Source organism: Nycticebus coucang, chromosome 22, assembly GCF_027406575.1.
Source record: "Nycticebus coucang isolate mNycCou1 chromosome 22, mNycCou1.pri, whole genome shotgun sequence".
Lineage (NCBI taxonomy): Eukaryota > Metazoa > Chordata > Mammalia > Primates > Lorisidae > Nycticebus > Nycticebus coucang.
Genome location: NC_069801.1, coordinates 2744533 through 2769526, shown reverse-complemented (window position 1 = coordinate 2769526; position 24994 = coordinate 2744533). Strand labels below are relative to the sequence as shown.

The 24994-nt window shown below is 55.1% G+C and overlaps 1 protein-coding gene across 3 annotated transcripts in view; it reads right to left on the bottom strand.

The window, feature by feature from the left end:
- Window positions 1-24994, bottom strand: part of AJAP1 (adherens junctions associated protein 1) — a 104904-nt gene that overhangs the window by 32510 nt on the left and 47400 nt on the right. For all 3 annotated transcript variants that reach the window (XR_008377034.1, XR_008377035.1, XM_053577341.1), the window contains exon 2: window positions 20974-21767. Coding sequence is in view for 1 of the 3 variants with exons in the window: in XM_053577341.1 (XP_053433316.1) it covers window positions 20974-21767 (794 nt within the window). In the remaining 2 variants the exon portion in view is untranslated. The remainder of the gene's footprint in view (window positions 1-20973; window positions 21768-24994) is intronic.

The window sequence follows — 24994 nt, the reverse complement described above, 5'->3', positions numbered from 1 at the left end:
CCCCTTCCTCTCCCTAAATCCAGCAGGCAGCGAGAAGCTTGGAGAACAGAGCTCAGAGCTTGCTGCTGGAACCCTCCAGGGGGTGCCCCTCATGTCTGCAAACTTGCCAGGCCTGCCTAAGCCTCCACCTGCCTCCCTTCTCTCTCACCCACTGCTCTGCGCTAACTGCCACCACGCCCACCTGCCAGTGTGCTCAGACCTTGCACCTACAGCCCTTCCTGACTGGCCTTCCTGCTGCCTGGTCTGTTGCCCCTTCAACTGCTGGCCAGCCAACTCCTAATCACCCTTTTCCAGAGAGTGCCCTCGAACATAGAAACTTCCCAATCACCATTCCTCTTGGGAACAGTCTCCTGAACTAGGTTTGCTCACCACAGTTGGCAATTAGTGTTTATTTGAGCGAATTTCCAGATAATCACCCTTGTTGGCCTGCCAGCCCCAAAAGAGCAGGGGCCTAGGACATGGCTGGCAGTTGAGTGGCCGAGGGAGGGCCCCAGGCTCTGTCTTCTGATACATTACCAAGGAAAGAACATTTAAAATGAGTGAAATCTGTAGTCAGTACCAGGAAAAATCAAAGCTGTGAGTTTGTTTCCCCCAGACAGGCCCCTTGCATGTGGTTGAAGTTGATCCAGTCCTTATACAACCAAGTTCCAGGTACCTCCAGGGGCTACAGGGCACCACCACCCAAGTTCATCATTCCTCAGGGGCGTGACCGGCCTGTTGTGGCCCCTGGACACACTCAGGCAGCTGGCATTTCTCTAGTTACGCTGAAACCCATGAAAATAGGCCTTAGGTGCCAGGACCCTGGCACCCTGGTCCTCACTGCACATGGCCCTGAGGAAGTGACACCACTGACTTTAGAGGTCCTCCCTGCTGCTCACATTTGCACGCATCCAGATCCTCTTCCAGGAAATACCAAAACTGACAGCCTTCTTGCTCACAAGAGCCCCATAAAGAGAAAATAACGTGCCCACCCCCTCCTCCCACTGGTCAGGTGGTCAGTACTGCACCAGTTCCATGAAGACAGTGAGGCTTGGAGGCAGCTGGTGAGCAGGGCCAGCCAGGGTCCTTGGCAGAGCCAGCCAGCCTGCAGGGCATCCCAGTCTCCCCCACACACGATGTCCCTAGCAGAGCTCTGGTGACAGCCTTCACAGCCCAGGGGCGTCTACCCAACCACTGCAATTATAAGCTACAGGATGGGCCCAACTCAGACCATCCCCTTTGCTCTGAATGCTGCAAACATGAATAATATTCCCCTTTACCCCGTGCACACCTGCCAACTCTGATATGTTGGGGAATTGCTCTGGGTCATCTCAGCCTTCCTCCCAGGTTCAGTAAGGCCCTGGCTTGGAAGATCCCACAGGCCTCCTTCCGCTGCAGCGTCCTGGCACCAGGGCCGCATATCCAGGTAGGAAGCTCTCTCTCCACCCACACTGTGCAATAAACATACAGGGGGCTCTGCAATGCTCCCAGCTAACGGGGCCTGAGCTACAAGGCTTCTTCATGTTTTTATTTTCATTTACTTATCTGCTAAACCTTCACTGAATTCCCCAGGTGTGCAGGTCACTCTGCTGAACACCACATGGGGAGATGGGAGCAAAAGAGCAATCAAGGCTCTGGCCTGGGGGAGCTGGCAGGTCATCGGGGAGTCAGGGCCTCACTTTGTGTCATATTTCACGGTACAGTCAGGAAGGCATTAGGAGCATTTCAGGAAAGAGACCACTTTCTGGGCACATAGAGTTCAAGGAAGATTTGTGGGAGGGGAAGAATTTGAGGCCTGTGCCTTGGAGCAGGGTGGGTGGGTATGGGGTGAAGGGAGGCGTGGGGGGCAGGGCTGAGGACCTGGGAATGGGGAGGGCTGACCCCAGAGCAGGTGAGGGGCCCCTGGGAGTCCATGTACAAAGGTGAGCACACAGAAACCCAGCTAGGGAGCTTGAGCTTTTATGGGTGGGCAGTGGGGAGTCACACTGATGTTTCTTGAGCAGGGGAGAGGCAATGTCAGAATTGTTGAAAAACTGATGTGATGGTTATGTGAAAACTATGTTTGTAAATGTACCCACAGATATCTTTATGGCTCTTACCACGTGCCAGGCATGTCTGAGCACTCTACAAGCATTAACCCTTTTGTTCTAACAACTCTGGAAGGTAGGCTTTTTTATTACCCCCATTTAACAGATGAGGAATGTGGGAGCTCAGAGGCAAAGAGACTTGGCCCTATGGCCAGCAGTGGAGCTGGTCTGCGGACTTAAGGAACGTGGAGCCAAACCTGGTCTTCTGAGCTCTGCACCTCTCCCTGTGACCGTCGGGGCCCCAAGGAGCCAGCCCTGGCGCTGAGCCAGGCAGCCACGATGACAAAGCAAAGGAGCTCGAGCTCCAACCAGACACCAGACCCACAGCACGCCACCTCCTGTCCTCAGAAGAGGGAACCGCAGACACGGTGCCAGCCTGAGGGCCTAAGTCTTGGATGAGCACTGGGGCAAGACTGGGGCTTCAGGGCACAGGGACAGGGAGGGGCTGGAGCATCATACCAGGCAGAGGTGCCCACAGGGCAGTGGGAACTTTGGGAGGGGAGCCCTCTGTGCCAGAGACCCAGATGTGCCTGCTGCTCTATGGTCTCTGTGATCTTTCCAGGTTTCCCTAAGCTCCTCGGCCAATGCCTTTAACGGAATAAACCTGCCTGCTCAGTGCTGTGGGAGCTACCTGCAAGGTTTGGTAGGTGCCACATTCAGCCTGCAGAGTCCAAACTCCAGGCCTCTAGGTTGTTGTCACCTCCCAACAGGCAGTCTCCCGGCATGACCCCCCTTCCTCCCACACAGCCGTGGCTGGAATGCCAAAAGGCTTCACTCCCATGGCCCCTCCATGGAGGAAGGGCACGCTGATGCCAGGTCTGAAGCGATTTGAACCCAAAATGCTTTCTTGCCTCTTCGCTGGAGAACCGTGTAAGGCAGGGGTTCTCAACCTGTGGGTCACGACCCAACTGTATTAAAGGGCCGCGGCATTAGGAAGGTTGAGAACCACTGTTGTAAGGCTATGTTCCTGCTACTGCTGCCCTGTGGTAGTTGCCTAGGTCAAGGGGAGACCCCCCAGGAACATCTCCGGGGTCGCCAAACACACAGAGCTCCACCCTTGCAGACCACGCAGGCGAAGGCAGGTGAAGATGAGCTGCGGGCTAGCTGGGTTCCCAGGCAGCTCAGACAGCAAGCTAGCAGACGGCAGACCAGCGAGTCGAGAAAAAATATTGGAATCTGGACAGAGGCCAGATGGTGCCAGAGGACTTGGAGAAGAGGAAAAGCCACGTCTGGGGCCTCAGAAGCAGAAGATGCTTTCCTCTCCTCATTTGTAAAACAACTTTTAAAATAACTATATCCCCTAAAAGGTTGTTGAGAGAATTGAAGGCCAGTGAGTCCAATGGCATCACGGGGCATCCCTGGAGTCCAGGTTTGAATCCTGACTCCAGCCAGTCTGGCTATGTGGCCTCGGCAAATCACTCAACCTCTCTGGGCCTTCTGTCTCCACCGATTTAGAATCCAAGGAGTGCCTACTTCCCAGATGAGTCTCCTGCGTGTCCTCCGAGATTTAATTCATGTCAGCTCTTAGATCCAGGCTCACGGCAAGGACACAGCGCTAATTGTCACTACTAGGCAGGGGTCAGGACAGGACCAGCCCTTCGCATTCCTGGGCTCCGCGGATGTGTTGCTCTCATCTGAGAAGTTGCCGCCTGGAGCAGGTGTCTTTCTTCCCCCACTAGATTAAGAGCACGGGCTCAGGGCATTTGCAGGTCTGGATTTGGATTTTAATTGTCATGATTGAAAGGGGCCTTTTGCAAATTGCTCTCACTTTTCCTGGGCTGAGCCAAGTCAATACTCGGACGTGATTGCTTATAAAAGCCGCTAATTGGCACCTCGGCAAGGGCCCTGCTCCCGACGTGCACACCTTGCGTGAACCGCTCCTTTCAGCTCCCCCGCCCCCTTCTCCTTTGATCCACATCTCATAAGGGCATCTTGCCCTAGAATTATGAGCACAGAAATCAGAACAAGAATCTTCTCATTCTATTTCTGGCGCTGACACAGACGACGGCGTGTGGGCCGATCACAACACCAGATTTCTCTCTCTGGTCTCTGGGAAATAGCACAAGTTACAGTGGCCTTCCCCTGCCCCTGCCCCACAAGGGACTGGAGAGTGGGGCGGATCCTTCCGGACCATGTCAGGGATGGGTCAGGATGGACCGAATCCTCGCGGCACAGGCCAGCTGGGGCTCCCATGGATCCAGTTTCCATCCGTACTCTTCCGGAACCTGGACGAGGGGGCTCAGGCGCAGGAAGACAGTGGTGGGTCTGGATGTTGGCCCCCAGACGGCGTGCTTCCTGAGGACAGGCCGGAGCCTGCCCTGCTGCTTGCCGAGGCCACAGCTCCCAGCTCAGTGCTGGGCACGCGGCATAGTTTGGCCGGTGGAAGAAATGAATGAGGAAATGAACAGCAGATGGGATTTTCTCACTCCTCCTCCTGGGTAACCTCCTTTCTCCATTGGGTTCCAGACCCGGGATTTGGAAATGGTGGCAGCTAAGGCCTTGGACATACACAGACCCAAGCTCCCCTAAGTCACCTCTGACAATGCAGGAGGACTGCGGGAGCATTGATTGAAAGAGACCAGTGACATCCCTTAGCCAAACCCGGTGGGGCTCTGCTGCCTCCCCGGCCACAAACCTAAGACTTGAAGGGAAACTGGGGTGGGGGCTGCCACAGGGGTGGGGGCCGGAAATCCCACAAAGATTCTTGAGGTGAAAATAAGTGTTTAACAGCCTCTTAATTTTTCTCAATGCAAACAGATTGTGAAATTCCCCACTGGGCAGAGAAGAGTCCAGAAATCCTATTCTCATCCATCTGTGGGGAATTTGGACCAGAAGAGCCCACAGCTTGGAGTCCAGGTTCTGCAAGGATGTCCTGGGCACGCCTGGGGAAAGCTTCAGACCTCAGAGCTGACTGTAACCCACCAGGAGTTCTAGCCTGGCCTGGAGGGCAGGGCCGCCCCATAACACAGGGGCCACCGGCATGCAGCAGTGGGTTTCACAGGAGGGCTGGAGGCTCCCCCCATCCCCTCACTCCTGTGCTCCTGCTAAGCTGTCCCCCAGTGGCCTTGGGTGTGCAACGTGGCCCCAAGACCGGGAACACTCTTATTGGCAGTGACCAAGCAGGACACCTACTCTGAGGGCCTCAGCGAAGTCATAAATTGTTTCCTGGGTCCTGGGGCTCAGGGAGCAGCCTGGGGCTGTGCCGGGGAGGAGGACTGAGGGCTGGAATGGCAGGGCAGGTAATCTAGGAAGAGAGCTCTGCAGTGCCCCTCTGCAGTGCCCCTCTGCAGTGACCCCGCACAGGTGCAACTTTGCCCAGGGGGTCCCAAACAACAGCCCAGCAGTGAAAGGTGTCATGTGGATAATGGGGTCAGGGTCCCCAGAACCACCATGTCAGAGCCACTGGCCGCTCCCTTCTCAGGTTCGCCCCTCCTGAGAGCACATCCCACAGCCTCTCCTATAGGAGGCTCGCAGCCGCCATGTGGGAGGGGCAGGTTCACGCCCTTCCCCCTCTGTCCCTCAGGCTGTCATGGGTTGGGAGGAGGGACTTAGGGAATGGCTGTGTGGGAGGAGAGCTGCTGGCACCCACAGACCCCTCTCTGATGAGTGCTGGTGGTGCCCCCAGCCTCTCAGGCCCACCTGAGCACCTCAGAAACCAGGGGAAGGGGCGGGGAGGAGCCAAGCATGGTTCTGACTATTCTCCAGAAATTGCTGTGGGCATCTCCAGTCCTTGTCTGAAGCCGGCTGGGAGCCTGGGGCTCTCCCAGAGCTCCCTCAGAAAGCACCCTGCTTTAGGACTAGCTGGCTCTGTGGGTGCCTCTGCACATTACCAGCTAAGCTCTGGGGCCACAGACCCTAAAACTACCTGCTTCTCCCACCTCCTCTAGATGTTTTAGGAGCCCTGACAGGATGGGATTGGCATTCTTCCCCCAGGCCCCTTTACCTACCCACGTGTCAGGTGTGACATCTCAGGCCTTTCTTTGGGGGCACTTATACACAAAGAGAGAGGGGCTGTGGCTCTGCCCGGTGACAACAACATCTTGTAGGAGTCTGAGCAAATGTCAGTTTCAAAGAACAAAAACAAAACAGAGAACACTGAATGTTCTTGTGGTGAAAGCATCTGCCGTCTCCTTCTCAGCTTGAGAGTTGAGCGTGTGAGTGGCTAAAGAGGAGGTACCCCAGGGAGCAGCAACTTATTTCAAGATTAGGAAGAAAGGAAGGCTGCAGGCAGAGTTTGATCCAGCCCAGTAGGGGATGAGAATGTGTGAACACCAGGTGTGAGGAGGACAGGGTCTGCTCTTCCTGCGTCCCTGTGTTGGGGAGGGACGTGTGGCTACCTTGGTCAAGCAGGTATGGCTCAGCACTGAAGGACAGACACGGTGTTTTCCTCCTAGGGCCCATATGTCCTTTCCTTGGGCCTCTGGCCTGAAACGCAGCCTCAGAGGCTTTGCCAGGTGTACAGGGGGCAGCCCCACCGTGGGCCCCAATACCCAAGTTAACAGAAGACACTGCACGTCTTCCAAGAACCAGTCGGCACCGATGAGAAGTTCGGCAGAAGCAGTGGTGCGTGTTTCTGCTTTTCTTGAAAATTTGTAAAACTGAGAGAGATCGAGAGGAAGGTGGGCGATTTTCCAGCACCAGCTTCTCCAGGCCCCGGGCTGGGTAAGCTGCGGATGAATCCTGGCTTCTGGAACAGCTGCGCTGAGCCACTCTGCCTGGAATTCCATCCCGGTGTCTCCTGCGCTATTTTTTCCCCAGAAGCCAAAGTTAACAATCTAGTGTACGTTTATGAGACACCTCTGCTGCAAAGGCAGCAGCAAGCGTGTCTGCTCCCATCGCCTCCTCCAACAGGATGCTAAATAATCCACTCGCAGTCAAGGACTACTCTGGAAAGTTCCTCGTTTGTAAGTGTAGAATCTGCCAGGATCACAGGCACTGCCCATCTCCACTGTGGAGCCCCCTGCCCTCTGCAAACCTCTCACCCGCTCCTCCAAGCTTTGCTTTCCTGCAGCTATTTGGTGTGGGGGGATCATAGCTCTGAGAGGAACTATATTTTGCTTAGCAATGGAGTGAAAAGGGGAAGATTTATTTATTTATTTTTTTGAGACAAGGCCTTGCTCAGTCACCTGCACTAGAACACAGCAGCATCATCACAGCTCACAGAAATCTCAAACTCCTGGGCTCAAGCAATCCGCCCTGCCTCAGCCTCCTGAGTAGCTGGGAATACAGGTACATGCCCCATGTCTGGCTAGTTTTTTCTATTTTTAGCATAGACAGGGTCTCACTATTACCCAGACTAGTCTTAAACTCCTGGGCTCAAGCAATCCTCATATCTTGGCCTCCCCAAGAACTGGGATTACAGGTATCAGCCACCATGCCAAGCCAGGAGGGTAGTTTTATGCGCTGAACTCTGTCCCCCCCAAAGACGTTGAAGTCTGAACCAGCACTTGTGAATGGCACCTTATTTGGAAATAGGGTCTTTACAGAGGCAATCAGGATAAATGAAATCATAAGGGTGGGGCCCTAACCCAATATAGTGAGTGTCCTTTGGGCACAGACACCCACAGATGTGGCGACACAGGAAAGAGACAGCATCTAAAAGCCCAGGAAGACCTGCAGTCCTGGAGGCTAGAGACACTGGGAAGACCCTCCCTCAAGCCGCAGAAGAAGCCAGCCCTGCCCACACCTCAGCCCACGTGCTTTGATGATTAACTGGTACTAAGTTGGACGCTGGGGGGGCTCAAGCAGGTCATCCTGTGGGTTCAGCTGTGAGCCCAGGGACAGAAAAACGCAGCTTGTCAGGAAGGGGCCAAGCATGGGAGCCTCCAGGACAGTGGCTCTTGGCCCCAAGGCTGGTTGCAGCCCCAGTCAGCACGAGGGGGTGAGGAGGGCCGCCCGCAGTCACTCAGGCCTATGTCTCCCTCACTCTGACCTGTGCTGACCACAAGAAGGGGCCACGAGGCCGGCCTGCTTATTCATTCACTGTAGCTGCCGTTTATGGTGTGGGAAGTGGCGATGGCTGAGTTTATTAATTAATGATCCGTCTCTTGGTGTTGATGTATAATTCATTTCAATGATTTTTTTCCCCAGGATGTAACAGAAGAATTGGCTCTGAGCCAGCCAGGGTGGGAAGGAGCAGCGTCCTCGGGATCTGTAGGCCCCACAGCGCCCCAGGGGCTAACTGGGAGATGGACGGACGTGGGGTCTTTGGGAGGGGTGAGGACTGGTGGACACCGCGAGAGCTCACCTGTCTGGGGCAACAGGACAATGGCTCCAGTGGGGGCTCGGTGACAGAGAGCCACGGGCAGTGTGGCCAGTCGGAGCCAGAGGGGTCCCAGGCCCAAGGTGGAACGGACACTTGGCCACCAGACAAGCCAACACGGCTACTGTCTGAGGAGGTGAGGCCCCGCTATCTGCAGCCCAAGATAGAAGTTTCTAGCAACATGCAAAATGTCCTTTCCATGCAGAGGGAGGCTCCGCAGCTGTGCCCAGGAGTCCAGCATCCTGCCTCTCCTCTGAGAGCACTGCGGGATTACTGAGAGACTGACCCCAACCCACAGCTCACCCCACAGACAGGCCAGGTCCCAGGGTGATGCAAACGCAGGATGTAACAGCCGCTCACAGTCCTGCTCAGGGTTAGGGCAGGTGCTGGGAAGGGGTGTTGCTGGGACTGGCAATTAGAAGTTCCTTTCTCTATATTGTTGGTGTAAATGTCTGTTTTAATTCACCATTTTTCCTGCAACACCCCCACTCTGTGGCCGTGTGGCCGTGGAGAACACGTGGGGGTGCTCCATCGTGTGTGAGCATCACTCTGACCCCCTAGGATGGGGCTGAGGAGCAGGAGGTCAGAGGAAACCACCTCGAGTGCCCTGAGAGGGGCCTGGTGCCCAGCCAGGGTCCATGAGGGGCCCGGGGCTCCTCTGTGAGCTGGCAAAGGCAGCATCACCAGTCAGCTAAGGGTGGCCACGCCTGAACCCTTCACCTGGGCCCCCATTTATGTGTGTTTATGCAAACCCTCACGTTTCAGGTCATGTTTCTATACTGAGGAACAAACCCCCACAGGCGCAGTGTTCCCCTCACTGCCCGTGTGGGGTCTCAGTCTCTGCAGGTCAGCAGTCCAGCCTAGCTGGGTCCTCTGTTCAGGGTCCCATGAGGTGTGCAGGGGACAAGGACCCCTGTTTTGAACTGCTGTGCAGTCATTTGGAAGCTCTCTGGGGGCAGGGCCTGCTTCCAAGCATATCCCAGAAGATGGGTGAATGGACTTCCCTCTGGCTGGAGGGCTGCATGCTTGGCTCATTGTAGGGGCTGTCCTAGTTCCTCCAGGCTGCAGCTCCTGCCACACAGATCCTCAGGGCAGCAGGACGAAGTCTTAAATAACTCAGAGAGAGAGGACAGTTTATCACCTCTGCCCTGCCCTTCAGGCTGGGGGCAGGGCAAGGCCCCACCCGTACTCTAGGTGGGAGATTTCACAGAGGCGTGAGCTCCCAGGTGGGCATCTCGGGGCCACCTCAGCATCTGCCCAGCACCCAGGCCACTGTCAGGCACTAGGGACCTGTGTCCACGTTGCACAGGTCAGGGAGCAGCACAGGGCATCCCTGAAGGCGTGAAAGAAGCCATGGGGCTTCCTCACCAAGGACCTGAGAGGTCCCCAGCTCCACCCGTCTCCCCTCAGCACACCCAGCTGGCTGTCCCTCCCTTCTCTTAGAGAAGTTGGTGCAGGCTCAGCTTCACTGTGACTCTTTCTTGCCTTCTGGGCAGGAGGTCCCAGGACACCGCAGACAGAAGACTTCTTCCTGTCCGGGTCAAGGTCCCTACTGCAGGGCGCGGTCTGCACTGCCTCCTGAGCCTGGCTGGAGGGCTGGCCCCAGCACTCCCACTCCCTTGGGCCTATGGGGCACTGGGAGCTGCGCCAGCTCGCTCTGGAAGCAACTACGGGAAGTCCAGAGTGGAGCATGGGCTCTGGGCGGACCACCCTGCTTTGTGTCCAGAGTGGAGGAGGCTCATGGGAGAACAGCTTGCACAGCCTGGGTGTCAGCACTTGTGACAGACCAGACTGTTATCGCCCTGGATCCTTTTCATTTCCTTTTTCTTTCACCTAAAGATCTAGAGATTCGCATGACATTTCAGTGCCTAGGAACCCATTCCCTGTAGTTCTCTCTAAGCTCAGAAATTGCCTTTTTAAAACCGTTCGGAAAATGGGTGCGGAGCTGGCTGTGGGCCAGGCATGGTGCTCGGAGCAAGGGCAGAGCAGGTGTAGGATCTGGGAGTGGGAGTTTTGTTGATGCCCCTCAAGAATTTCCAGGCTGAGTGATACCCCTGGAAAGTGCCAAGCACACAGGTGACAATTGCTATTATTGGTACTGGCGAGGGAGTGGGCTGGCAGCCCAGACATCTAAGCATTTCTTACAATATGAGGCCAGGCGTCATAACTGACAGGTGTTGGAGACCAGCCACCTGGGGGCCAGCCGTGGGGGCTTCCAAGGGCAGAGAGTGGAAGTGAGGAAGGAGCATGGGATACTCCCGAGGGACCCAGGGGGACGGACTCCTCTCCCTCCTTCCTTCCCAGCTGCCAGGCTCTGGAGCCTGTCAGCTGCCTCTCTGCCCAGGGGACAGAAGGGGATTTAAAATGTCCCTAAAGATGGCGAAAGGCCAGGAGAGGCCCTCGGGCTAAACTGCTCATGGGAAGAACTGATTACTGGAGTCACAGGCAGGAGGACGGTGGGGCAGGGATCATCACGAGATCTTGGGAACGTGAGCCCTCCCCACTTCCCCTTGCTCCCGGCTAGGGACGTTAACCCAATGGAAGTTCAGTCCCCATTAAGTGGCAGCCTATGTGGCTGAGCCTGGCTGGGGCCATTTCCTTACAATGGCCTGGAGGCACTAACAGGACCTCAACACCTGCTGAGCTGTTACAGGAAGCTGAGACTGTCACTGGCCTGGTGTCTTGTTAACTGTGTGAGGCTCAGCATCTCCCAAGTCCTCGAGGACATAGCCCTGTGTAATCTCTGTCCATGTGCAAGTCTCACTGGCCAGGGGGTTCTTGCCATCTTACTGAGGATAGGCACTGGCTGCTGTTTGAAGGCTTATGTTCCCTGCTGGATCTGGAGTCCACATGCCCTGAATGTCCCCCAACCCCCAGGCCCACCCCACGTCACCCGTACCCCATGCAGGCCAACATATGGTGCATTCCTCATAATGTCTGGGCCTCCAAGACTGAGCAACTGTCCCCTCCATTTCCTACTCAGGCCTACCTGTCTGCCAGGGGCAGGGTCAGTCCTAGGCATGGGGCACAAGAGACCATGAAAGTGAGGAAGTCCTGGCAAGGACTAGAGCCGCAGGAAAAAGAGGAGGAAGGCCTATTGTGCTGGACCCAAGGCAGCAAACAGCACCTGGACACCAGCTGGTTTTCCCATGACTGGCTTTGACCAAGGCAGGTGAGGGGACAGGATCCCAGGTGCATGTAACAGTTCCACTGACCCCTTCCATGACCAGGTGAGAAGCCTGAGCTCGTGACCAGGTAAGGGACCACAGGTGGGGCTGCGGATGTTGCCAAGACTGGAGAGGACACAAGGGGGCAGAAGCTTGCACGTCGGGGACGCTCAGTCATCCTCTGACAGCACCTCTGGAACGTAAGGGGGCCGCTGACTCCCTGCCAGCCCCCGCCCACCAAGGGGGCAGCTGACTCCCTGCCAGCCCCGGCCCACCTGCTCCTCTGCTCTTCCCACACCAGCATCCCTCCCCCAGAAGACCTCCACACTTGCTAGCACCCATAAAAGGCTCTGGCCTCCCCTGGCCACCCCGCCCTCTCCAGCCAGACCTTGCTCAGGTGCATCACCCCTTGCCCTCACCGCCCCCACTTCACCCTTGCCCAACTACACCTCCAAACCCCAGAGCCAGACCCATCAGCCCAGCGCTCAGACAATTCCCAGTGGGTACCCATGGCTGTGAGCTCCTTGCCCACCCTGTCCAGGAAGGCTGCTCAGCCAGGTGGGGCCTCGTCTGTGCCACTCACAAGGACTGTCTCTCCAGCCACTGCGGAGCCTCCCAGTGAAGAGGGCAGGCACTCCCCTGGGGTGAGACGGACCCCCGCAGCCAGGCCACCCAGGGAGGACTCCTGCCCGCTCTACGACAAGCTCCACTTGCCATGCTGGCCGTGCAGGTGCCAGGGCCACGTCTCCTCTTCTCAAGGACTCGGCTTCCACAACATCCCCACCCTCCGCCCTCCCATGCTCTGCTGGGTCACTCTCACTGGCAGGCAGACATGCCCCAGTGCTCACTCGCTAACAAACATGGCCAAATGAGACACAGCAGTCCAAATGCTCACCCTCCCCAGCGCTCTCTGCCTGCAGGTTCCTCCTCCCCAGACCCTACAGAGCGAAGGCCCTCAAAGTATTGGGGTCACACACCACATCCCCAGCCCACCCCCACCTCCCACCTCCTTCCATCCACCCTGCAGCATGCTGTCTTACCAAGGCTCTGGTCCCCTGTAACCTGACCAAAGTGATCTCCTCTCCCTGCCCCCAAGAGCTCTGAGGTGGGGACACAACCCCAACGGGCTTTCTCCTTCAGGCTCCCATGCCGCCCTCCTGTCCCCTCCTGGCACCTCTCCCTGCTGCCCTCATCTGTCCCTTAGTCCAACTCTCACCCTGTCCACACTGTCCAGCTTGTCTCCACTGACTCCATGACCTTCAGGACCCTATGCCGGGCAGCTGGACCAGCCCTCAAGTTGCAGATTCAGAAGCCGAAGGAGCCCCAGTATACATCCCCCCTTGCATAGCTGATGCGGCAGCTTCAGTGTCATACAAAAGGCCACCACTGCCTGTCCTTGCCAGTCTGCAGCCACCAAGCTTTCCCAACTCAATCAGAGGCAAGAGGTGCTCAGACCAAAACCTCAGGAGGCCTTCTAGACGGTTCTGTCTCCCTCATTCCCACATCTGGTTCCTCTGTAAGTCCTATCAGCGCTCCCTTCAAAAGAGAGACGATCCACATGCGCTGGTGTCTGCAGGAGCTGCCACCTCCCATCCGGCCCACCGCCTGCTGACTCTCCTGCAACATCTTCCCAAAGCAGCCAGGGATTTCCCAGGGAGCTATTATACCAAGTCCGTCCCCTGAGCATGCGGGGACACCATCATGTTGACCACACGCTCCACAAACCTCACCCTGCCGGTGCTCCTCCCACTGTCAGGACCTGACTGGCCCTGGAGGGAGGTGCCCGGGGCGGGGGCCTGTGTGTCCCGACGTTCTCTGCTGTGTGCAGAACACAGCAGGTACTCAGTGAATGAATTAGGAAATGAGTGACAGTGTTTGTGGGGACAAAAGCTGCTGAGAGGTCAAGCATCTTGATCTGTTGGTGACACTTGACCTGCTCTGCAGTGAGCATAAAGGGAAGATCCATTTTCCAAAGCCCCAGGCCCTCCCTGAGCCTCAATCAGCTCTATCCTTGGGGGCCTGGGAAGTTGGGAAGTTGGGACCCCAGGCCTTCCTTCTGCTCACCTAGGGTCTGGGTAGGGTGGAGGAGGATCCCATCTTTTAGAAGAGAAAACCCTGGGCCTCCCAACGCCAGCAAGGGTTGTCCAGCCAGAACAACGATGGCCCTTCTGACTGCAGTGGCTGAGTGGGGCCCTCAAAATGAATGTCTACATTTTAGCCCCAGAACCTGTGGATAGGATAGAGGGCCTCTGTATGAGGTCATCCTGAGCTTCTCAGGTGTGTCCCAAACCCAATGTCAGGTGTCCTTATGAGACAAACGCAGAGAAGTGGGGAGGAGGCCACATGATGATAGAAGACTGGATGGGAGAGATGTGGCCACAAGTCACAGCAGGCCTGCAGCTGCAGAAGAGGCAGGAGATATGCCCTGCAGAGGGGTGTGGCCCTGCTCATACCACAAGTCCAGACTTCTGGTCTCCAGTACAGTAAAAGAATAAATTTACCTTGTTTCCAGCCACCTAGATTGTAGTGATTTGTTAACAACAGCCCCAGGGCACTGACACACACATGAAGGCTGTGGGTACCCAGGATGCCTGTCAGGGCACAGGGCAGGGCTTATGGTTGGAAGGTCCCCTGGGGATGTCTAGGACTGGACCAGAAATGTGCAGGAGGCTGGGGGCATCCAGCACCGTGGGGGACACAATTGGTTGTCACACTGACTAATAGTCACTGAACAGGGCCAAGGTGTCGCATGTCTATCTGCCCCGAAATCAGCTGAGTCTCCAGAACTGGACACAAGTGACCAGCTGAGAAGCCCTCAAGCATTGCCTGGATGTCAGCTGCTCCAAAGGTGAGGAAGAAGCTGTTTCTGCCAGGTTTGCTCACCTGGGACCCTTTTAAGCCAAACATCATAATGCAGACCACTCCTGGGCAGGGGGTGGGAAGAGGGTTCAACCAGGAGGAAAGGTGACACGTCAGCCCAAAGTGGGGACTCTAAAGTCCAGCCTGCGGCCACCTGCCCCATACACACCTGTCTGTATACACATCTCAGGGTTCACTGCCCTGTCCTCCTGAAAGGGACAAACCTCCCACAGCCATTGTTACAGCTACCGGCAGAAGGACCCCAGGGCTCGCCTGTTCTCAGGGCAATTCGGAGCTGGAGGAGGTGCCTCAGCTGTGGTCTTATCCAACGTCTGCTCCATCAGTGGACATGGAGTCTGGGGGATCCTGCCCACCCAGGCCATCCCCTCTGCCATTTCTCCCATGCCCTTGGATCTGTCAGGACTCGGCTTCAAGAAACCCACCTCGCTTTTTTCACCTGTGCCAGCCCCCTCCTCTCTCGAATCCTTGCTGCAACAGTAATAATCAGGTGACTGACCAGGCTATGATGACATTTCCTCCTTACCTGTCATTTCTCTCCTGCACAAGGATGTTGTGTGTTCTTATCTGTCTCCCTTTCCCATACAGGATTTTAAACTCTTTGAAAAGACGGGAGGGGCCACCACCTCCAGCTGCTTTTCCCCCACCCCGATGTGATGTTTGTTTTATGTAAATTAAGTACAGAGTTGATGGTGCATTGAAGAATTGACCAAGAAGAGGACCAGAAATTCTAAAACTGGTCCTCTTAATACAGTCAAATAAAAATTCTAAAAATGGTGTTCTAATATTTAATCTCAACACCAGAATCATTCCCCTGTGAGTGGATGAAAACGATAAATTCAATCCATCACGTATCAAACAAGTCTGTGATCAGTCTGGTGTTGTGAAATGTGTGATGCTGGGGAAGATACATTTGATGGGGCATGTTTCATGAAACTCCTTGATACATGAATAGTCTATGACCTCACCGTCTCCTTAAAGAAGATGGGTTTTTTTTTTGTGTGTGTGTGTGGGGGGGGTCCACTGTAGCCTCCTCCTGTGCAAACTCCCCCAGGACAGCAGCGGCAGCTCTCCTGGGCCTGGGAAGCTGAGCTCAGCAGATCCCAGGTCGAAAGTGCCTTAGGATAGATACAAGGTTCTATAGGAGCGAAGAACCTTCCCCAGCCCTAAAGTGCTCTTAGAAGAAGAATGGGGCCCGGGGGAACAAGGAAGCTAGAGACACCTAGCACAGTGTGGGAAGCAAGACGCCCAGGAAAGGCAAACACAAGGAAGCCTGCAATGGAGGCATCACCAGAATTGGAGGCTAGACGTTAATGAGTCAGACTCATTTTATGCATTTGGTGTGAACACAACTTTGCTCAGCAGAAATAAAGGGAGATATCTGAAAGGGTGCACGGGTCCAGAGAGCTGTGGAAAGGCGAGGCCCAGGTCACCACTGAAAACCACAGCAGGCAGGATTGCCTGCATCTCTGCTCAGAAAGTCTCAGTGAAGACCCTACAGGCCAGCCTCACCATCTACAAAGCTTAGGATGTTTCACAGAGCCTCAGATTCTCATTTGTGCTTTGATGCTTTTATCCCAATTAAGCCACTCAAAACTTTTGAAGTTCGTGAGTCATTTGCTTCAGATATCTTTAAATTAAAGACACATTCACTTCCCTGGTAGCAAACACCCAGCAACTTAATTAAAAGGGGCTCAGCATTTAAACCACCATCTCGGCTTTAAGCAGAAGGGAAAGGAACGTGTCTCTCCTGGTTACGTCTGCTTCTAATTTCCTTCCACTCTGATTCTGGTATGTAGAAAATATTTCATCATTGTGAGACATGCCACTGAGGTTGGCTGGCCGGCGCTACGGCTTAGGTCAGCTGACCATCATAGTGCAGAGAAAATGACGCCAGCTTGTCCCTTGTGCTCACAGAGGGAAATACCTAAAGGATACCGAAGGCCTCCCCCCATGGTGACAAGGACGGAGCAACCTGGAAATCAGCCTTGGAAATGCATGAGTGAATTCTGATGTAAAAATTTCCAGGCAGGACTTGGATGACATCTGAGCCATCTCATCTTTGAGCTGCTGAATGGTCAAATACGTGACTGACTGAACGGGAAGAAGCCTTGAATGGTGGTGGAGACCTGCTGGGTGTTAGGGCCCCTCCTGGGTGTTGCACCTTCTGAGTGATGGGAACACACAGCTAGGGAGATTGCTGGGGCGTCTCAGGGCCAGGTGCCAGCTGGCAGGGTCTATAGACATGAGGCTCGGGAGCCACTTACCAAGCTCTGTGTGCTATACACCCACACCCTAGGCGTTCCCGCAGTGGGCATATTCAGTAACCTAACTCAGTTAGCTCGAACCCACATTTGCTTTATAAGTTTTAAGATAAAAGCTCAAGCAATGACTTTTTGTTTCGCTCCCAGGAGACTCTTTGATTGCAGATTCAGAATCTGACCGACAAGAAGGCTGTCAGTCTTGCAGTAGGGAGGATCTCAGAGCCTCACAGTAGGGAGCCCTCTACTCCCAACCTCAAGAAAACTTCTGACCATCACCTTCTGCCTGCTCCCCTCTGAGGCTAAATCTCAACTCCTCCGTGAACCTGTGCCAGGTGATTTTCCATCCCAAGAGGTTCTTGGCTAGTACCATCCACACCTCTGCAGAGCACTGAGGTCAAGCATAAGGCACAGGACCTCATCAAATGACCCCTCACTGGAGCAATAAAGCTGGTGACAGCAAACTAGCACAATGTTAGCCATCATTATTGTCGTTGTCTGCACCATAATCATAGTCTCCCTCACCACCAAATTCACCATCATCACTGACATCCTCATCACCTCCGTCACTCTAATTCCATCACCACACTATCTTCATCATCACTTCATCACTATCATAACCACCATCATAACCCCATCACAGTCACCAACATACCATCATCACCAAATCCACCATTGCCACCATCATATCATATCATCTGGATCACCCTCAGTGCCATCACCATCATAACCACCACCATAATCACCAACATACCATCATCACCAAATCCACCATCATTATCACCACCACCATCACCACCATCACCATCACCATCGTATCATCATCGTCGTCATCATCTCCATCAACCTCATCACATCATAACCACTGTCACCATCATCTTCACCAGCATCACCCACACCATCACCATCACCATCACATCATCATCATGGCGCTGAGGATGTGTGATGGCACATCCTCAGCGCCATCACCATCATAACCACCATCACAATCACCAACATACCATCATCACCAAATCCACCATCATTATCACCATCACCATCGTATCATCATCATCATCATCTCCATCAACCTCATCACATCATAACCACTGTCACCATCATCTTCACCAACACCACCATCACCATCACGCACATACCGAGAGACCACCACACGCCAGGTATCAAGTCTCCTTTCCATCTTTACAACACTGTGATATAGTCAACTCTACCATTCCTTCTGAGCACGGAGATGACAAGCAAGTTGGCTAAGTTTACACAGCTCTTACGAGCTGAAGCCAGGAATGTGCAGGCAAGTAGTGGGACTCTGAACCATTCCCCAACAACTTGGAGAGATTTTCCAATTACTTCACCTGGAGGATGATTCCTGGCGGAGGGCCCTGTGACCGCTCTAGCAGCTATTCCATGTAACACTAGTTCCAGTGAAATCTCAAAGTGCCCCCAATCACCGGACATCTGCCCTTTCCATGCCCATCAATGTCTGTGCTACAGACAAGCAGCAAAATGTAACATGTCCCTTCTAAACATTTCTCTACAGCACCCAAAATAAAACCCACACATCCCAAAATACAATTCCAAGGATCTCTTTTTGGACAGCAGAACTGACTTAATGAATGCTTTGTATCACTTCCTAAAGCTCCAGTTCCAAATTCTGGGGTGGCCCCAGCCGTGAGTGAGCGAAGCTGGGTGTGTCTGAGCAGAAGTGACTCCCAGGCCCTTGGTGGCCAGTTCTGCCTTTGAGACTGGCAGCCCTTTCTTCAGAGCCACTTGTGCTGGGTATAAAACAGCTGCTGTGTATGGAGGACTCTTAGGTCCTCCATAGGGCACATTGTTTTATGCTCAGTGTTGATCCACTGAATCCTCACAGCAACTGTTCCAGGAAAATAGTTCTAAGCTTTAATTTTTCTGGTGAAGAAAAGGAAAGCAGGAGAGGAGAGCTGCCTCCCCTGCGGTCACACAGCAACCTGCAGCAGAGCCCAGATTCTCAGCGGGGGCTTCAGCCTTGAGGCAGGTGCTATGCACTGCAGCCGTGCATGGCTCCCCCAACTGCAGCTCTGGGATCCCCAAGACTACTCTTGCTGCTTTAAGTGTCTGCAAAATGTGAGTAGCAGTCACACGCCACAAAGAGTTGGGGGCCCAGGTTCCATCTGATGATTGCTGAGGCAAGGGGTTTCAGGGGAGTCCAGAGCTCTGCCCCACCACCTTTTCCACCCAGCTCAGTTTTCCTATCCATTGACTCCTCCATCTAGGAGCACCGGAGAAGGAGATATACGGGGTGCCTCTGGAGCCTAAGCGAACGACGGCCCTCCTATAGCACTAACAAGTTCTTCCCAGAGTCTAACTTGAACTCCTTCTGCTTGGGTAATTAACATCCATCACTGGTACCAGCGAGGCGCTGATGAAGCCTGTGAGAGGGGGTCCTCTCATAATTTCCTCTCTTCCCTCCACCTTGGCCTGGAGCCGGAGGACAGCGGGCAGCCCTGATGAGGGCAGCCGGGAGCTGTCTTTCTTCCCGGCCTGCAGTCCAGCATCCCTTTCTAGAACGAACACTTCTTTGCATCCGAAGAAATACATACACATATTCTTCCTTTTAAATTTGTTTTGCTAAACAGATTAATCTAGCACCAGATTATATTAGGAAGAACCATAAATCTTTTCCAAGATAAGCATCTGTCGAGTTGGATTAGCGACATTCAATGTACTGTGAATTAATTTGCTAAGCCTGATAATGCCGTCCAGGCGTTCTGCTTTAGTAATAACAAATGTAATTTGGAATAAATGGGAACTTGTGTCCTCATCCATGTCTATATAGTAAGTGACGTACGCTGAGAAGGTGACAGTTAAGTGAGTGCACAGGATGAAGGCTTGCAGATTTATTGAGATAAAAATGAATGCTGCTCTCAGGACAGGGAAGGGTGAACTGCGGCCTGAGGGTCTGCAGATCCCCAAAGGAGGCTACAGGGAGGCTGCGCAGGCACGCCCAGGCTCCTAGCCCCCCGCCAGCCTTGGCGTGAAGCTCGGTTGTGCTTTCATAGACATGCTGCTGCTCTCCAGGGAAGAGGAGCTCAGAATAAAAACTGCAGGTCCTCCTGTCCAGGTGAAGGAAGAAAGTAGGTCACCAGCTACTCTGTGAAGGACAAAAGCCACCTAGCCCACAAATACCTGTCCAGCTACTCAGCACCACCTGCCTGTCCAAGGTGAGAGGGAACCATGGCCAGGACACAGCACCAGTCAGGACACAAGGACAGGGAAGCCGCGCCAACTGGGCTGCAGACGACCTCTGAAGGGCAGTTCCATTCCTTCCCCTCCAGCCCAAAGAGGCATGTGTGGGGTCCCTGGGGTCCATACCCTTGAGGGAGGGAAAAGCAGGCTGGCCGTGAGGAGGCAATAGCATGCTGCCCCTTTTGTGCTGATGCCCTGGAATTTGCATCCTGTTTTACAAAGTTAGCAGATGTTGCTGTTTGTCTCGGAGGTGCATATGCACAGACAGATCTGAGTTGTGAACTTCTGGGTCACCCTGGGGCATCAGGCCGTGGTCTGGTAGAGGCAGAGGAGGGTGGGGTGGGTGAGAACGGCTGGGGTCTGGGGCTCTGAGCTCACCACCTCCCCCACCATGAAGCCTGGCCCACACCAGTGCAGGTGACCAGAGCAGGGATTGGGAGGTCCCCAGGGGATACTCCATTTGAAACAGTTGGAGGACAAGGTACAGGAGAAAAAAGCTAAACAAATCCACACACAAGGAGATATGTCAAAGCCAAGGAGCTGTAACAGCAGCGGAAGACTGTGTCCTTCAAACACCCTCCTCACCCGGCCCCAGGGAAGGGACCTCCGCTCCTGAGTCGTCATTTTCGAAGCTTTAGTTAACACCATGGGAAGTTCCTTTCTTCACTGGGCCTCGGTCTTTCCTGATATTTAGGGCCATTGCTAATCCTGAGCCAAGGTCAAGCTGGCAGGGCCCTCCTCTCCCCTCTGAAGACGCCTCATGGCCCCTTATTGCCATCACGTTGGGCCACCCTGGCGGTGAAATTCTACAGCTCTGGAATATGTGGCTCTGTGACTGGTGGGGTTCGCCTGGCCTTCAACAGAGTCATGGTGGATACGGCATCCTAATCTAGGCGGACACCAAGGAAAGGCCTCCCTCCTCATATCCGCCCTCCCCCTGTGTACAACCTGTATTTTCCGGCACCCAGCACGTGCGTGTGCGAGTTCTTGCACACACGGCACCCCCATTCCTCCCCAAGTTTCCATATGCAGCATCTCCCCTGGACCTGCTCACACTGCCCCTGAGCCAGGGCCCCAGCCCGGCCACAAGCAAACTCCAACCAGATGAGAGTAGGCCGTACCTGAGGTCTCTCCCAGGATCCGTGGGGGTCTGGTGTCTTTCCCATTGCTGCCGGGACTGGTGGAGGGCTCCGTTGTGCTAACCCCGACTGGGATCCTTTTCCGGGGGTCCAGGGACTCGGTGAACCCCTTAGTCTGCAGTGTTGTGGGGGTGGCCGTGGTGGTGGTGGTGGCGGCCAATGTTGTCTTCCGTGTTTGTAAGATGGAGACCGTGGTGGGGCCATAAATGCCCGGAAATGTGTTGGACTCCAGGCCCTCCTCATCCCCCGTGGGTCCCCAGGCGATGAACTCAGCCTCTGTGGTGGGCCGGCCGCCTCTGAACTCAAAGCCGTTGAGGCTGTCCCCCTGCAGGTGCCTCCTCCCCCTCCTCAGGAAGGCCTGCTGTTCCGTGGCCCCGCCAGTCACCATGGAGGGCGAGGATGAGGAGGGGGAGGCAAGGGAAGGGCTGGATTTGGCTGCAGCTGGGGACCTGGAGAGCCCCCCTTTAGGAGCGAGCGCAGCTGCCTGGTCCCTGGGCCTGTGGGCCCACTTGGCTCTGGCCGTCTGCATCTGTCCATGCACCCGCTCCACGCGGGGCGGCCGGGGGCTCCACACGGGGACTGGGGCCCGTGCTGGCTGTCCACTTTTAAAACTCCACAACCGGGGCGGCCGAGGCGATGGGCGTGGCAGGAGCCGGAACTCGGGGCCGGGGCCCAGGGACTCGCAGGTGGGCAGATCCACTGCGAGCTGAAACATGGCTATAAGTATCCAAGCGTGGCTTCTGAGGGCGCAGCCCGGCCAGGGGGTGGACATGGAGCTGCAGGGAGGAGAGAAGATGGTCAGAGGGAGGCGGGGCTAGGCCCAGGACATCCTCCTCCCACCCCCGCCCAACACCAGGCCCAAGGACACTGGCAGAAAGAGCTCCAGCTGGCTGCAAAAGGGGAACCGCACACCCACCCCCGCTGCTCCTGTGGGCTGACTCACGTGCAGCTTTCCCATCAGCATCTGGAGGCCGTGTGTGTGTGTGTGTGTGTGTGTGTGTGTGTGTGTGTAGGGGGTGGGGGGCTGGCATCCAGTGCTAGGGAACAGGCCCCACACAGAGCTGGTTGGTGACCCAGCGGCCCATACCATGGGATGGACACTGAGTCTCACAAACCCCGAGGGCTAGCTTTGACAACATGACTTTAGGAGACCTGCCTGTGCCCCATCCTAATACAGTGCAGACCCCAGGAGCTCTCTAGTGGAGATGATGGCAGGCTCAGACCTGGCCTTCGGTGCCAAGCCCACTTTCCTCCATGTCCACTCTCCTGAGGTCTGGGACAGAGGCCTCAGACCCTCTTTGTGAGATGACACCTGGGGCACCAGCTGGGAGCACCTTCTGGGCACCTACTCCTGTCCTACACAGATTCATGGCACAAACACTGCCAGCGTTCCTCCCCCTGGCCACCGGCTGAGTGCATGGGTGCCAAAGCAGACGTGTGGCTTTAAATGCTGTATGTGGGGAAACGACTTATTTCTAGCCTCCTCTGGGGAAATGAGCTCTGCTCTGGGTAAGCTAGAAGTTTACAGATGCCAAAGTTGCCCAAGTGTTTGTTCTGGTGATGACTGTGTTTTCCCAGTGTACCCTCTGGGCAGGTTCTCTCTGAAGCCTCCTCTGCCACCTCCTGGGAAGGCTGGAGAAGGAGCAAGCCTGCAGGACTGGGGAGGGAGGTGGGGCAGTACACACAGCAGGGTGGCACGCACAGCGGGGCTGAGGGGGCACAAAGCTACCCCAGTCCCACGGGGCTGTGCTGTCCCTGGGCCTGGCGTCATCTCCAGACCAGTGGGCACTGCTCTGTCACGTGAGAACCCGGAGCACAACGGGAGCCACATGGGAGGGCTGGGAAGACGCGGCCCACGTTCCCATTCCCCCAAGCTCAGATAATTGAGGCCTGATTATCGGTGTCACTCAAAGTCAGTTTGCACCACCAACCTCACGTCTGAAAGTTAAAATGAATCCAAAAACTTTAATGACTATGATGGGTGAGGAGGGTGCTGAGTGTGCAGAGCCGCCAGCCTGCAAAGCTGCTCAAACCTGGCCCGGAAAGCAAGTTGGGTGGTTTTTCTCTATAATGCATCATGCGACTGTAAAAAGGAGTGAACCAGTGGGTGTGCGTCATCATGTGTGAATGGGAATGTGCACAAGCCTGCATGTGCGTGTCAGTGTATGTGTGAGCTAACGTGTGCAGGTGTGTGTGCCAGGGTATACCGGTGTGTACATGTGACTGTGAGAGGCAGTCTGTGAACAGCCCCGCTGTGCCTGTGTGTGTCTGGTATACACGGGGCAGGTGGGAGTGTGTCCAGCACCAGTCAGTGAATGCAGCTGTGTGTCCATGTGTATCAGGGTATCTGTGGGCATGTGGGTCCCCGTGTGAAAGTCTCTATGTAAGTGTGTCAGTGTGCGCATCCCACGTGCACACCCCTCTGCCTTTAGCCAGAAATGCACGTGGCTGGGGCCAACTCTCATGGATGCTTGGGAACAAGATGGTCCCTTGGTCTCAGGACACTGAGAGAGAAACTCTTGTTAATGAGCACTTTTTACCAAAAAGGACCAATCTGCAAATAAAAAGGCCCAGTTCTTTAATCAGAATGAAAGTGCTTTGCTGCAGAAATAAGGAACTGCTCATCACGCTGGTGCTTCCGCAGTGCCTCTGCCGGTGCGCGATTTCTCCACACGAGCAGCCGAGCTCGGGTAAGCAGCAGGGCCATGGTCCCCACGTGGAGGAAGTTAGGTCAGTGTGAAGCTCCCCACACACCAAGGTGTGCTGCAGGTGGCCCAGGGAAGGTGGGGACCCAGTGAGAGACTCTGCTTCTCCCTCTTCCTGCACACCTGGGCAGAAGGCTGGCCCCAGGGGAAGAGATGCTTCCCAGACAAGGTGCAGGGCCTCTCCAGACCCCAGCAAGCCTCAGCAGGTACCACCAGGCCCCAGCAGTCCCCACTAGGCCCTGCCAGGTCACACCACGTCTCACCAGGCCCCAGCAAGTCCCACGAGGTACAACCTGGTGCCACCAGGCCCCAGCAGTCCCCACTAGGCCCCTCCAGGCCCCACCAGGTCCCACCAGGCTCCCACCCCACCCCACCAGGCAGAGTGAATCAAAAGCCATGACAAGCCAACCTCCTGCGCTTAGCACTTGGAGAAATATTGCCCCAGGAAATTAAAATCACAGCACCTAAGCCTGCGCCTGCCTCCCCAGCATAACTTCACACACAGGATATTCCTGTGATTTTTCACCAATCATGGCTGTAATTGGTTACTATGGAAACCCCCTCATTTCTGAGACACCCAGCTGTTATGCAGAAAACCCGACCAATTGCAAGAGAGCAGGAGAAGTTGCTTTGTTTCCTCTTCAAGTCCACTTTCTTCTTTTTAAAGTGATTAATTTGTTCAGAGAAGAAAATAGGGCAGAAAGGAGATCGGCGCCCCCGCCAGCCAGCACAGCCCGGGTGGGGGCAGAGAGAGCCCCTCGCATGGGGAGGCTGGGAAGGATTCTGTGGCCTGCCACAGGGCCTCAGCCAGCCTGTGCGAGCCACCTGACCTCCGTGGTCCTGAGACGCGCTTGGGGACTTCTTGGTGAGAGGCTACTTCTTGGCACAGGAAGGATTTGGCTACTTCTCCGAGGGCCCCATGAGTAGCAACTAAGGACCTCTCACCTCACCCCTGGGGCCAGCTCTGAATTCAGGGACATTCTCCTTGCTGGCTCTGTTCAGCACAAGGCTAGGGTCCCTAGGCCTGCCCTCATCTCAGGAGTAAGAGGTCACCCCAGGGAGGCATCTGTGGCACCGTGAGCTGTTCCCAGATGGCAGGTGACCCCCATCCCCCCACAGGACAACATGTGCCATCAGGACTTGTTGTGTAACACACACCAGCAGGCTAGGCCATGGGGAGGGCAGAGGGCACTAGATCCCCCCAAACTCTATCTTCAGGCCCCCAAACATACTGCCTGCATCACAAAAGGAGAGCTATGAACAAAAACGCAGACAATGCCACGTGTTGGCGAAGACGC